We start from the raw sequence: 13465 nt of genomic DNA, 5'->3' as shown, positions 1-13465 counted from the left end.
CTAAACTTTTCTCTCAACCCACTAAACTGCCTTCCACCTTCCTTCCCACATGGCCTGTTGGATGGCCAAAGAAACCAATGCCACTTCTCTTGCCATTCAGAGCCTGCTAGCAGAAAATCAAAGAATTCTAATTATCATTTTCTCCATCCTTGTCTTCCTTCCCTGTCTAATTTTTTGTGTTAAAAAATCCATGACTAAAAGTTTTTCCCAAGCTTTCCCAGTCCTCAAAAACAGAAAAGGGGGAGATGTCGGGGGTGGAGCAATGGAGGCCTACAGAGAATGGAGACAGATACAGAAAGGCTACGAAGAAACCTCGGAGGAAGAAATCGATCTAGAGGTGCTTTAACAGCTGCGACTGCAGGAAGCGCCTGAGATCCAGCGATAAGACGCCGCTTCCACAGACCCCTGCAGAATTCCCCTATCTGTGCCCCTCACCATTCCTTCCCTTCCTTCCCTAACTCCCAAATCTCCCTATATGGCTGGACATATCCCTGCAGCCAATCCCTCCATTTTCCCTTATCTCTAACCCTTAGGAGTCGTGCCCCTGGCAAGAATCCCACCCTTGTTCGAGACCCTTCTATGTACCCCCTCTATATAAACTGACACCTTGTTTTAATAAACGCCATTTTGTGAGTCACCTATCTGGGGGCTCGTCTCCTATACAAGATGTGCTCGAGGGTCCTTCACGGGGAGAAACCCCACCCGTGATACAAATCCTCAAGAGAACCATTTAGAAATCGGAATAACAACTTGGGAGGATCAGTGCCTTAATTCTTCTGCACTTAAGTTTCACTAAGTGCACTAACTGGGGAAGTAATTAATAATGACTATCTTCATGGCTAGGCTTCGCGAACGAAGATTTGAGAAGGGCTCTACCCATGCTTGCTACAAGCGCGCTGATGTAATGACTATTTATAAGCAGAAAAATGCAATAAAAATTGCTGAGGCACTGGGATACAGTGAGGATACAAATGGTTGAACAACACGCTGTGCTCTTAACCCATGAATTCCTGTCCCAGGAATTAAAACCAAGATACTACATGATGAGACCCCCTCCCTGCACTCCCCACGCTCTCTAATACCCATTCTTCCAAGTGCTACTTCTCCTGCAGAAAAGAAAGATACATGTCTCCCTCAGTGAGCCAGGAGAGGTAAGTGCCAGTCCCAATAGGAAAAGTCAGAGATCTCCTGGACATGCAGTCAGCTGCCTCTCACATGAAGGGGTGGCAGTTTCCCAAAGTTCATTATCAGAAGAAACATTATAAATATGTTCCTTTAGCTGAATTTTTTTAAGGGGTGAGTTAGAGCATCTGCTTATTCATATTTGCTGCAACCAAAGGAACAGAAAGAAAATTAACAGCTCTACTGGTCTTTTAACATTGTATCTAGACACTTTTAACATCAGAGGGCTTCACAGCAGTAAGAAAAAATCCCCATGCTTGTAAGGTCTTGTGAGAGACTGGACTGAGGTAATAGCTCAAACAATCAACAGGGTGCTTTGCTAATGATACGCAGAGTGGCTGTCCAGGTGCGGAACGCCTGCACACCTGTCACCAGAGGCTAGAAACTGGGCATTAGAAAAGATGAGGTTAGAGACTGATAAGAGGCAAATCCTGCAAGATGGGATAGTACTTTTTATCCTAAGTCCTTACACAGATGACTCGGCTGTGAAAACTCTCCTCCAGTGAATTACCAGGACATTCGCATGTAGCCTGAAGGTATTCATCCCTACTGACGGGCCATATCTGACTCAACTTCGCTGATGTAAGAGGCAGCTGGAACGTCTTAGATCATCAGACTCCCAAAGTGTCCCATGATCCAATGTATTGCATCATTCAGTGTAAAACTCCCTACCCCAGGGGAGGTACCTGGGCATTTCCACCTGAACCTGAGTGTATATAACTCATGGAATTTTTGTGTTTCGTGGGCTTTCCCCACCACCCGAAAGATCCAGACTGCAACCATCACTCTGACAAGAGGACCAACAGGACACCATCAGAATCCACAGAGTGATGATATTTTTCTACTTAATCTGTCTGTCTCTCATTCTTTTTCTCTCCCCCCCTCCTCTTTTTGCTATTTCTTTCTATCTCTCTCTACCTCACATTTACTGTTAAATAAAAATCCACACTATTGACTTCAGCATATGGTCTCATTTGCACCTTAATTCTGGCAGAGGCATCTTTCTAATAATTTTAATAATCAGAACATAACAGGTCTTCAACTGTTTATTACTTTATTCTATAATGATTACCTTGGCTTCAGAAAATTTCAATACCGTTCAAAATTCAATCCAGTTTAATTGACATCTCTAGTTTTGCCAAACTGAAGCAGATGGCATGAAATTCAGACAATTAATATTCTTTTATAACTGGACACCCATATGTAAGCATACTCTCTCCTTGGCAATGAGTAAAGAGGCTGAATAATCAATCCACATTTGTATTTAAACTCAGCAACTGTATTTTCAAAAAAACCCACATAAGGCAAAATTGAATGGTTGAATAAGGCAACATGTGATTTCTGTTATTACTAATAATTAATAATTCACTTCAAACCACAGTAGGAGCCTAAAGTCCACTAATGTAAATAGATTTCTTTCCAGTGCACTTGCTAGCACCAGAAAAGACACAAAGACTCAGGTTTTCATGGTATTTAAACACCTACCTCCTGTGCTGAACTCAAACACCTCCTGCTTCATGGCCCCTTGAATCAGAACAAGGCTGTGAAGTTATTATGGTATAACGCATGATGAGTAACTGAGAGCAGAACAAGAGCAGTCCATCTCTATGTGAGAGGGTTACATTTAAATTTTGACCTTACAGCACTCATTGAATATGCCCACTTCTTCTATTATGAATATACACTTGTTTGGGTTTTAAGCCCAGTTGGAGATGAAACACCATGTAGCTGATCGCTCAACCCCCCTCTCTTCCCTCCCCAACCCAGTAGAATGAGGTGGAGTATCAAAGTAAAACTTGTATATTGAGATAAGAACAGTTTAATAATTGAAAATAAAGTAAAATACAGTAATAATGGTAAATAATAATAATAAAAAGGGAAAAACAAATTATGCACAGTGCACTTGCTCACCACCCACTGACTGATGCCCTTCCTGAACCCAGATCGGCCACCCTTCTGGGTAACTCCCCCAGTTTATATACTAGGCATGACATTCTATGGTGTGGAATATCCCTTTGGTCAGTTTGGGTCATCTGTCCCAGCTATGCTCCTTCCCAGTTTTCTTTTGTGTACGTCCTCACTAGAAGAGCATGAGGCAAGAAAAAATATAATTCCTTGACTTATGATAAACACGACTTAGCAAAAAATCCAAACATCAGTGTGTTATCAACACCGTTCTCATTCCAAATCCAAAACACATCACTGTAACAGCTACTGAGAAGAAATTAACTCTATCCTAGATGAAAACAGGACAATATCCACTCCTTATTCCATACCATTTATGTCATGCTGTAACGAGGTGAGTTAGAAAGGATGCCGAGATTGAAAACCAAGATGCTGCTGGGAGTTCAACAATAAACCCAATATTTATTACAGAAAGTGACCAAGTAAATGGGAACCCGAGAGACAGGAAAGGAGAGGAGTAAACTAAGCCCTCAGTGAAACCCCCACTCACGCAGATGTGTTTTACGAGGTTGTCTTACCTACCCCAGGATAACCAGAATTCCCCATAGCAGAGGTTGCATCCTCAGAGGGTCAGCAGATTCACAAAGATAGCGGGCGTCCCTGCAAAAGGCAACGTTGTCCTTCATTTGAAGCTTTAGAGCCCCGAGTACGAGCAACCTGCATTTTTTATCCAATTAGCCAATGACATCTACCTGGGTTGGTGTGACCAGCACCGCCCAGCCAGAGGCCTTCGATTTCCCCCCCCATTATGTAAGTGTACCCCTTCAGCGCATGCGTGAAAACTTGGGGATTCCCCTCGCACTTGCACTGTTTCAATCAAGGAGTCTTATCTATTTGGGTCAGGGGGCTTTACTTCATCCTCTCCTCTTCAGTTTCTCCTTCAAATGTCCTCTACAGACAACCAGCCAATCACAGAATACCAATTAAAACAGTTTATACAAGAAACTGTCTCTCCAAGGACGAAGCTCGTTTATCAGTGAACTTGGCAGGCAAAGAACAAAACTTTTGCAGGTGGCTGGGCCAAACACAGACCAAAAAATATCAACAATCCCTGATACACATGCCGAGCTTCACACTTCCCAATATCCCATCACCTTCCCTATTTATCTCTTTTGATAGATATACATATAGACATTCTCTTAGGCTATGGAACACCTCTGCAAATGTTCATAAAATGTCCACACAAAAAAAATGTTTGTTGAATTCATTTAGTCCATGACTTTGGCCTTCATCCTTAATAACAGTCTTTCATGCAGGAAAGATGGTGTGAGAGTCGGAATCCGGTACTGCTGCACTTGTTCAGTTTTATCAAAGTTCTTCATTGGTGTGAGACAATCAGAGGGAAGTCAGTCTCAGATCCCCAGAATGCTTGTGGTTAAGATTGATGCCATGAGGTGCTCAATGAGGTGATGCACACAAAACCACTGATGCCTCAGAGCTTTTTGGTTTTTTTCTTTTACAGATTTTAGAAGTAGATGTGTAGTGAATGTACATTTTAATGTAGCTGTATTATATCCCTTACCCTGTAACATAATGTTTACACATACCCAACCCTACCACCCCATTTCATATCAATTCCTCTAAAATTCCATTAGTGTGTTTAGTCTTCTTTTCAAGGTAGAATTGTAGAAAAACACCTTAAGGCCTGGACCAGAAGATATCACACAGACACAGTAACCCTCAAGCCCAGACCTTTGGAGGAGCTCCAAGGACTGTGTGTGCTGCAAAGAAGACAAGGATGAAGAAGAAGGGGTCCCAAATACCCCTGGAGTTTTTTTCTTCACGGTCTTTTAGGCAACAGTTTCGGCACCTGAAAAGTGGGACCTGTGACTCCTCCGGATCAGGAAATATCACCCCGCAGGAAATTCTTCTTTGACGGCATATTTTGGAGAATTACCGCACTGATCTTGAGAAGCCCAGTTCCTCAGAACCACACACACGGAGGTGAGGTAAAAGAGCAACTCCTTTGGGTAATTTTGCTAGTAGCTGCAAAGGGGTTTTCCCCAGAAATAGGGGAATATGGTAGGCTGGGAAGTGAGACTTCGGGCCCGTGTTTTTGCCAAAGTCAGTGTTTTCCCAGTCTGGGTGGAATCCAGGGACGATTAAAGGGGAGTGGGCAAAGGACCCCCCCTTGCAGCTTGGGTAAAGGCAGGGCAGGGAGAGTTGAGCCTACCACCGTGGTTACTCAGGGGTTTCGTATTGGCTTGGTACAGCCAGGAGGAGACTGACACCTTTCCATGCATTCAAATACCATGCCCTAGCCTGAAGTTTGTGGTGATGTTCGGAGAGGGAACTTCCGTGGCCGCGAGTTCAAATATGGTGCCAGGAAGTTTTTTCCTGTCTGGCAGTTGTCATCATGGGTTATGTTGAGTCCCAGGAGGAGGAGATCCCAAAAGAATCTCCTTTAGCCTTGGTTTTGCAGCACTGGAGGCATTTGACTGGCCCTGAAACATCTTTAAAGAGACAGGAGTTATGCAGGGTCTCTATAAATATGTGGTCTTTGCATGGGCTGCTCGAAGGGGAGACTTGGCTGAAGTTTGGCTCTATTCAAATGAATACAGTGTTAGAGCTTATGTCAACCCCTCATAAAGAGGAGCAATGGAATGAAGTAGTGTATGCCGAATTGGTTTTGGCCTTTTTAAGCTGTCCAGAATGGAAGAGAGAAAAAACGTTAGATAAAGCCCCAGCAGAGGCAGAGCTCTCAGAAATGGTTTTAGAGAGGTAAGAGGAAAGATCGTGGCAATTTAATCCCATCAATCAAACTTATGTTAAAAACCTGGCAGATGAAGATTTAGATATTTTAATGGCCCATGATTTGCGAGGGGAAAGCCCAGGAACTCTTGCTGGAATACTGTATTCATTTGAAACCAATTTGGTGTGTGTAGTGCTTTTAGTTCTCTTTTTCTTCTCTATGTAAATATAAACTGCCTTTTCTTAGTAAATCATGGTTTAATGTTTGGTGTTTTTTTCCTCTTCCCTTTCCCTCTGGAAAAAAAAGAGGGGAGGAGGGGGGTTAAAACAGTTTAGGTGGACACCTGGCATTCAACCAAGGTGAAAGAACTACACTCCTCAATTCCTCTACATGCCAAACTCTCCTAAACCTTTACTGTGTAGGGCTCTATTTCCACCCCCTACATCTTGTATAGGAGACGAGCCCCCAGATAGGTGACTCACAAAATGGCGTTTATTAAAACAAGGTGTCAGTTTATATAGAGGGGTACATAGAAGGGTCTCGAACAAGGGTGGGATTCTTGCCAGGGGCACGAATCCTAAGGGTTAGAGATAAGGGAAAATGGAGGGATTGGCTGCAGGGATATGTCCAGCCATATAGGGAGATTTGGGAGTTAGGGAAGGAAGGGAAGGAATGGTGAGGGGCACAGATAGGGGAATTCTGCAGGGGTCTGTGGAAGCGGCGTCTTATCGCTGGATCTCAGGCGCTTCCTGCAGTCGCAGCTGTTAAAGCACCTCTAGATCGATTTCTTCCTCCGAGGTTTCTTCGTAGCCTTTCTGTATCTGTCTCCATTCTCTGTAGGCCTCCATTGCTCCACCCCCGACATCTCCCCCTTTTCTGTTTTTGAGGACTGGGAAAGCTTGGGAAAAACTTTTAGTCATGGATTTTTTAACACAAAAAATTAGACAGGGAAGGAAGACAAGGATGGAGAAAATGATAATTAGAATTCTTTGATTTTCTGCTAGCAGGCTCTGAATGGCAAGAGAAGTGGCATTGGTTTCTTTGGCCATCCAGCAGGCCATGTGGGAAGGAAGGTGGAAGGCAGTTTAGTGGGTTGAGAGAAAAGTTTAGTGGGAAGAGGGTAAGGTTGGGAGTAATTGCACCGTGCGGTGGTGTTAGTATAGATGGAGGAGATGGGGGATAGGTTAGGTTTTAGGGTAAGGCGAATAGTAGTGGGTTTAAATCTAAGCGAAGTGGTAATTACAAATGAGCCTAAAAGTTCTAATTCTTGGGGATCTGTATCTAGGGTACCTAAATGTAGGAGGGTTTGGGAAATAGTGTTTGAAGAAGGAAGGAGATTATCTACGAGGGAGGTGTTTTGGATAAACCCGTTCTAGTCAGGAATACCCACGAGACAGCTTTTAAATGGATGACTCACGCTGTCGAGGGAAAGGCACATTGTATCAGTGTTGGTGGCTTTGGTTAGGGTAATCCAGACGTTTTCTGCTGGTCACTGCATCCAGTCTTGAAGCCACTCAAAAGGAAGTAGTCTTCGAGAAACAAGAAGTTAAAACACAAAAATGTAAAACACTACAGGAAAGCTTAGCATTAGGAAACCACGGAGGTAATAAATTGTCTGAGGGAACAGAACATGTTGATAAAAAGGATACTAAAACCATAAGATAACACAAAACAAGGAGATAGTAGCATCAGCAGATTTAGGATGGGCCAAGGTTACCAAGACCCTGCCAACATCACAAGGGAACTACCCAAATTAGGAAAGATTTGAGGAAAGTTCAAAAGTTTACACCGAGGAAGACCAACCAGATGATCACCTCCCCCGATGAAGGCTCCGGATCTCCCACCTCTAAACCTCCCCAAATTGAAGACTCCGCCCAGACTCCGCCTATATATGAATATTATGAGTAGATGTTGCAATGTAATGAATATACATGTATAATGATGTAATCCCTACTCAGAAATTGTATAAAAGAACTGCACTAATTGTTAACGACGGAGCTCTTTGCCCAGGGTGACCTGGAGGGCTCCTCAACGCGTTGCTAATAAAATACCTCCTGCTTTGAGCATGAAACTTTGTCTCTAAAGCAGTTTCTCTGTGCTTCTTTGGGGCAAATTCGGCATCAGTCTGGAACTGAGAAGGTTGAGGCAGTCTATGGTGGAACAAAGAGGTGGAGAATCAGGAGGGTTTGGAGTCCTCTAGGAAGGGCTTGATCCTTCTGGAAGGGACCCATCTTGGACCTGTATCAGTAAGTATGCATGCATGACCTCTTCCCCGGGTTATGATGGGGAAAGGCCCTAACCATTTGTCAGATACCAAGTCTTTGAAAAGTACTTTGGTTTTTTGAATAGGAACAGAGTTTGTTCTGGTAAAGTGTTTAAAAACTGGTACCTGTCCATTCTCAATCCTGTTGAGGAAGTTGAGGACGTACATGGCTTTTTGCAGACACTCGTGTGGGGAGAGGCCACTGCTCTTTCGTTTCTGCCTCTTCAACATGGATTTGAGTGTCTGGTGAGCTCTCTCAACAATTGCCTGTCCTGTGGGAGAGTGAGGAATACCAGTGCGGTGTTCCACGCCCCACAAGGCCAAAAACTCCTGAGTGTTCCTTGCTACGTAGGCAGGCCCATTGTCGGTCTTTATCTGTTTGGGTATGCCCATGTGAGCAAAGGCTGTGGTGAAGTGTTTCTGTACATCACGGCTCTTCTCACCAGAGTGTGCAGTGGCCACAATGTAATTTGAACAGGTGTCAATAGACACATGAACGAATTTTAATTTCCCAAAAGAGTCAATGTGTGTGACATCTGTCTGCCAGATTTGTAGTGGGAGCAAGCCTCGAGGGTTTACTCCTTCTGCAGGCAGTGGAGTGATGAGCTGGCAGTCAGGGCAGGCTGAAATGATGTCACGAGATTGTTTTTGAGTGAGGCCAAATTCTTTTTGTAGCGCTCGGGCACTCTGATGGAAGAAGTCGTGGGAGAGTTTGGCTTGTTCTAACCACTGTGGGACGACAGCTGACCCTGCCAAAAGGTCGGCTTGTCGATTCCCCTCTACTATTGGACCAGGAAGTGTGGTATGGGAGCGAATATGAGTGATAAAAAATGGTGAAGAGCGGTGATTTACAGTAGAAAGCAATTTTTGGAATAGCCGAAATAACTGTTCATTTTTAATTTCTCTGAGGTATGAATTCTCACACCGTTGGACAAGGCCCACCACGTAGGCCAAGTCAGAAATGATATTAAGGTTGTCTGGGAACAAGGACAAGGCACGAACAACTGCTGACAGTTCAACTAACTGAGGAGAATCTTGGACCTTGTGAATGTCTTGTTGTCAATGATCCCCCTCTTTCCAAACAATGACAGCATTTCCTGTGGTGCCTGAGCCGTCAGTAAAGACTGTTAAGGCGTTTGGAAGGGGATTAGGAGACCAATTGGATGTGTATTTAAGGGAATTTTGTCTATGTTTTGGATAAATTTGCAAGGGGGGTAATGGATTTTAATTTCACCCATAAAGCTGGATAGAGCAATTTGGAAGTCCAGGCTCATGATCAGGAGTTGTTCTAGATGTTGGGAAGTGAGTGGGAGGTAGATGTAGGCGGGATCTACACCTGCGAGTTCCCAGCACCCGGTCCTGCCCTTGTAACACAATTTGGTCAATAGTTCCGGAAGGGAAACTATGGTTTTTGTGAATTGGTGGGGGAGAAAGATCCACTCCCATAGGCACAGCTTACTGTTCCTGTCGTAGAGTTGGCCCAGTAGTGCGAAAGGCTGAGTGGATCCTCTCAGCACCACAAGAACAGCTTCTTCTTTCTCTAGGCGTCGGTGTACCTCACTCGCTATCTCACGGGGTGCTCTGGTCGCTGTCGGACTGGAGCGGGGTTGCAGCTGCGTCTCCCAGGACGGGGTGGTGGTGGTCCGAACACGGGTGGAGCGGGGCGCGTCTGCGGCGCTGGGCGCAGGGTCGGCGACCGGCGGTTTCGGCAGCGGCGGCGGCGGCAGCAGCTCCAAGCAGGGGGGTCGCTCGGACCGGGGGTTTTTTTCTTGCAGCAGCAGCGACGTGAGACTGTGTGGACCGGGGGTCCACGGATCGCTTGAGTGAGGCAGGGTCGTGGGGTGAGTTTGACTCCGGAAATCAAATGGCACCAGTAGCTCAGGTGAATCAGAGACCTTTCTTAATATAAGAAAGGGGAGTTCTGACCGCGTTGAGCGCCATTTATCGCGGGTGGGGTTTGTCCCCGCGAAGGACCCTCGAGCACATCTTGTATAGGAGACGAGCCCCCAGATAGGTGACTCACAAAATGGCGTTTATTAAAACAAGGTGTCAGTTTATATAGAGGGGTACATAGAAGGGTCTCGAACAAGGGTGGGATTCTTGCCAGGGGCACGAATCCTAAGGGTTAGAGATAAGGGAAAATGGAGGGATTGGCTGCAGGGATATGTCCAGCCATATAGGGAGATTTGGGAGTTAGGGAAGGAAGGGAAGGAATGGTGAGGGGCACAGATAGGGGAATTCTGCAGGGGTCTGTGGAAGCGGCGTCTTATCACTGGATCTCAGGCGCTTCCTGCAGTTGCAGCTGTCAAAGCACCTCTAGATCGATTTCTTCCTCCGAGGTTTCTTCGTAGCCTTTCTGTATCTGTCTCCATTCTCTGTAGGCCTCCATTGCTCCACCCCCGACAGATTTGTCCCATGGATGAATCAATATCCCCCAAATTCAGCCATTTGAGTGTCAAGTTGCTCAATCTAGCAGTTATCCAGGCACCAGAGGTTCCCACTTCTGCCCTATAAAGACTGTAGTGGGTTGACCTTGGCTGGATAGCAGGTACCCCCTAAAACCACTCTCTCACTCCCCTCTGCAACTGGACAGAGGAGAGAAAAAAAAACACAGCTAAGGATTCATGAGTAGAGATAAGAGCTGGGAGAGGTCACTTACTGATTACCTTCACAGGCAAAACAGACTCAAAGTGAGGATATGACAGGGTTTGTAGGGAAAAATCCTCTCTGTGCTCCGTCTCACAGGAACAGAGTTGCTGTGATGAGAATCCTGGTGCAGGCACGCAGCACAGAACCACAGAGCGTGCAGGCAATCAGGAGGCAAAGAGACCTTATTCAAGTTTCCTGCAGCTTATGAGGCTGCTGGGAGGAAGGGAGGGGCTCGGCTACTCAGCTAGCCAATGAGAGGGGATGGGAGGTTAACACTCAAGGAAAACCCAGGAACTGGGGAGAGACAGGTGAAACAACCAATGAGGCTAGGGTAGGGGCATGGGCTAACTTTGTGGGTGGAACAAACATGGCGCTGCCCAAAACAACCTCGTGTAACAAAGTGAAAGGGGTTTTTCTACACAGCATAGGGGACCCTGGCACAATAGATTCTCAATAGAGTTTCCTGTGTTGACTTCGGGAAACTGAACCCGCGTTGACTCTTCCTCTACAGATGCTGTTTCCAATGCGTATATTTGGTATCGTCTCTCACAAGGATATTACTTAAATTTATTACTAACAGGATAAGAGCCAAAGACTGAGAAATAAAACAATCTTAAAAATACCTTCCCCCCACCCCTCCTTCCTTCCATGTTCTCCCTCCTCCCCCCCAGCAGTGCAGGGGGACAGGGAATGGAGGTTAAGGTCAGTTGTTGTTTTTGCCACTGCTCCCGTGGGGTCCCTCCCACAGGAGACAGTCCTTGATGGATCTCTCTGGCCTGAGTCCATCCCTCTGGTAACTTCTTCACAAACTGCTGTCCCATGGGTCACTTCTCCATGGTGTGCAGTCCTTCACAAATGAGCTGTACCAGCGTGGGTCCCCCACAGGGGCCACAAGTCCTACCCAGGAAAAACCTGCTCCAGTGTGGGCTTCCCTCTCCATGGGCCACAGATCTCCAGCAGGACCCTACTCCATTTTGGGCCTCCCATGGGGTCACAGCCTCCTTCATGCATCCACCTGCTCCAGCATGGGCTCCTCCATGGGCTACAAGTGGGTCTCTGCACCCCAATGGTCCTCCATGGGCTGCGAGAGGACAGCCTACTTCACCATGGTCTTCACAGGCCACAGGGGCCTCAGCTCTGTGGCAGTGATTTCACGGACCAACCAGTTTGAGTGTAAACCAGCAAATCAGTTTAATGCCAACTGACCAACACTTTTATATCTTTCAATTACAAATGAGGTTACGTCAGCATAGAACACGTGACACTCCCAAACCAGTCATTCTTGAGCCCGTCCTGTGGGCATGCCAGTCAAGCACTTCATTGGGGGGGAGGGGGCCTACTGCAGAGACTATACTTCCCATCCTTCCTTGCAGCAATCTTCCTGTAAAAGCATGCCTCCTCAGGCAGGGACACATGAGAACCTGGTTATGGGGGCAGAAGAGAAGCCACCGTTTCCGCCACACAGTGGGAACAACATGACTGCGCCCATGCCTCCACGCTGTGGCCATGTGGTGGCGCTTCCACAATGGCCATGCGGCCGGGGTGAACTCACGGCCCCTCAGCAAACTCACAGCAGGGGTTTAACGGCTGCCCCTCTATAACGACCATGCAGCCTGAGCTAGGTAATGGCTCCTCAGAAACTGCATGCCAGAGAAAAAGCGGCACTGAATTAGGCAGCATGACATTCTCCTCCTACTGTTGGCAGCAGGAAGGTGGTACTGGGTCAGACAGTATGCTATCTCCTTTCCATTCTCCCTCCCTCCCCTGTGGTCTTCACAGGAAACAGGGGCCTTGTAATAAACTATATATATTTTAAAGGGATTTTTTGTTAAGTTTGATGTATGGTTTCCGTGTGTATTTCCCACATAGCTGTTAAATGCTTCTAACAAACTGCCGTTTGTTCCCGAGGCTGATAATGAAGGGGGGAAGTCTGGCAATGTAATTAACTACACTCAAGCTGACAAGCTGGAGACACCGAGAAGTTTCCTCTAAACAAGGAGTCAAAGTGATTTATATGTGCGATAAGCCTGGAAGGGGAGGAAAAATACCTATTAAATGCGCATGTTCCAAGCCGGGTGCAGATGGAGCTCGTTAGCCCTGTAAGGCAATCCATCTACATCCTAAGGACCTCGCTGCCACCGTCCAAGCTCGCTTGGCCCCGGCAGATGAACCTTAGGATTAAAGGGTGGGCTCAGTTCCGCGCACACTGTTTCTCACCTAAAAAAAATCCAATGCGCAGGCTGGAAGGTGTAAAGACCTTCCCCGGATCTTCGCTTGCGAAGACTGGCCATTATTATTCATCTGACGGGCATCGAGGAAGACTAAAAATCTTCATCGCAGAGACCCCGGCCCACAAAGAAACCCCCAGACCACCGACGCCAGTAACACAGCCCAGGAACATGTATGGGGAAAACTTTGCAAAAAGCACATGCCCTGGACTATGTATGAGTAAGAACCTAAGCACTGAGCATGTCTGGACGGGAACCTGGAGGGTTCAAAAGGCAAAGTTTGAGAGCTTGGGGCGGGCGGCGGCGAGCCGTGAGAGAACTTTGTTCTGTTCTGAACGCCCGCCCGCCCGCCCGCCCCCCGGCGTGCTGATTGTTTATCTACCGCTTACTAATAAATTTGCTTGCTATTGTAAATTGGCTTCTTCAATTTATTTAAGGCATCACTGGTAACCTATAACAGACCTCAACTCTGTGGCATTGATTTCA

General features: G+C 46.3%; 1 protein-coding gene across 1 annotated transcript; it reads right to left on the bottom strand.

Annotated features, from left to right (window-relative positions):
* Nucleotides 1–8800: 8800 nt before the first annotated feature.
* On the bottom strand, nucleotides 8801–13131 carry LOC126638993 (uncharacterized). The gene is made up of 2 exons (XM_050313387.1): nucleotides 12969–13131; nucleotides 8801–9920 (listed from the first exon to the last, which is right to left on the bottom strand). Exons 1-2 carry the CDS (start codon nucleotides 13040–13042, stop codon nucleotides 9230–9232), a joined length of 765 nt encoding a protein of 254 aa, XP_050169344.1. The 5' UTR covers nucleotides 13043–13131; the 3' UTR covers nucleotides 8801–9229.
* Between the last annotated feature and the right edge of the window lie 334 nt (nucleotides 13132–13465).

This window comes from Myiozetetes cayanensis, unplaced genomic scaffold, assembly GCF_022539395.1.
Source record: "Myiozetetes cayanensis isolate MyiCay16 unplaced genomic scaffold, myiCay2020 scf183, whole genome shotgun sequence".
In the NCBI taxonomy this organism is placed as follows: Eukaryota; Metazoa; Chordata; class Aves; order Passeriformes; family Tyrannidae; genus Myiozetetes; species Myiozetetes cayanensis.
The sequence above is the reverse complement of the archived record's forward strand: the minus strand, read 5'-3'. Positions and strand labels throughout refer to the sequence as shown.

Coding starts and splice junctions, on each gene's coding strand:
- LOC126638993 (XM_050313387.1), bottom strand. CDS start 13,042: ATGGCCAGTCTTCGCAAGCGAAGATCCGGGGAAGGTCTTTACACCTTC. Junction 9,921..12,968: donor GCGCATTGGATTTTTTTTAG/GTGAGAAACAGT, acceptor GCCTCACTCAAG/CGATCCGTGGACCCCCGGTC.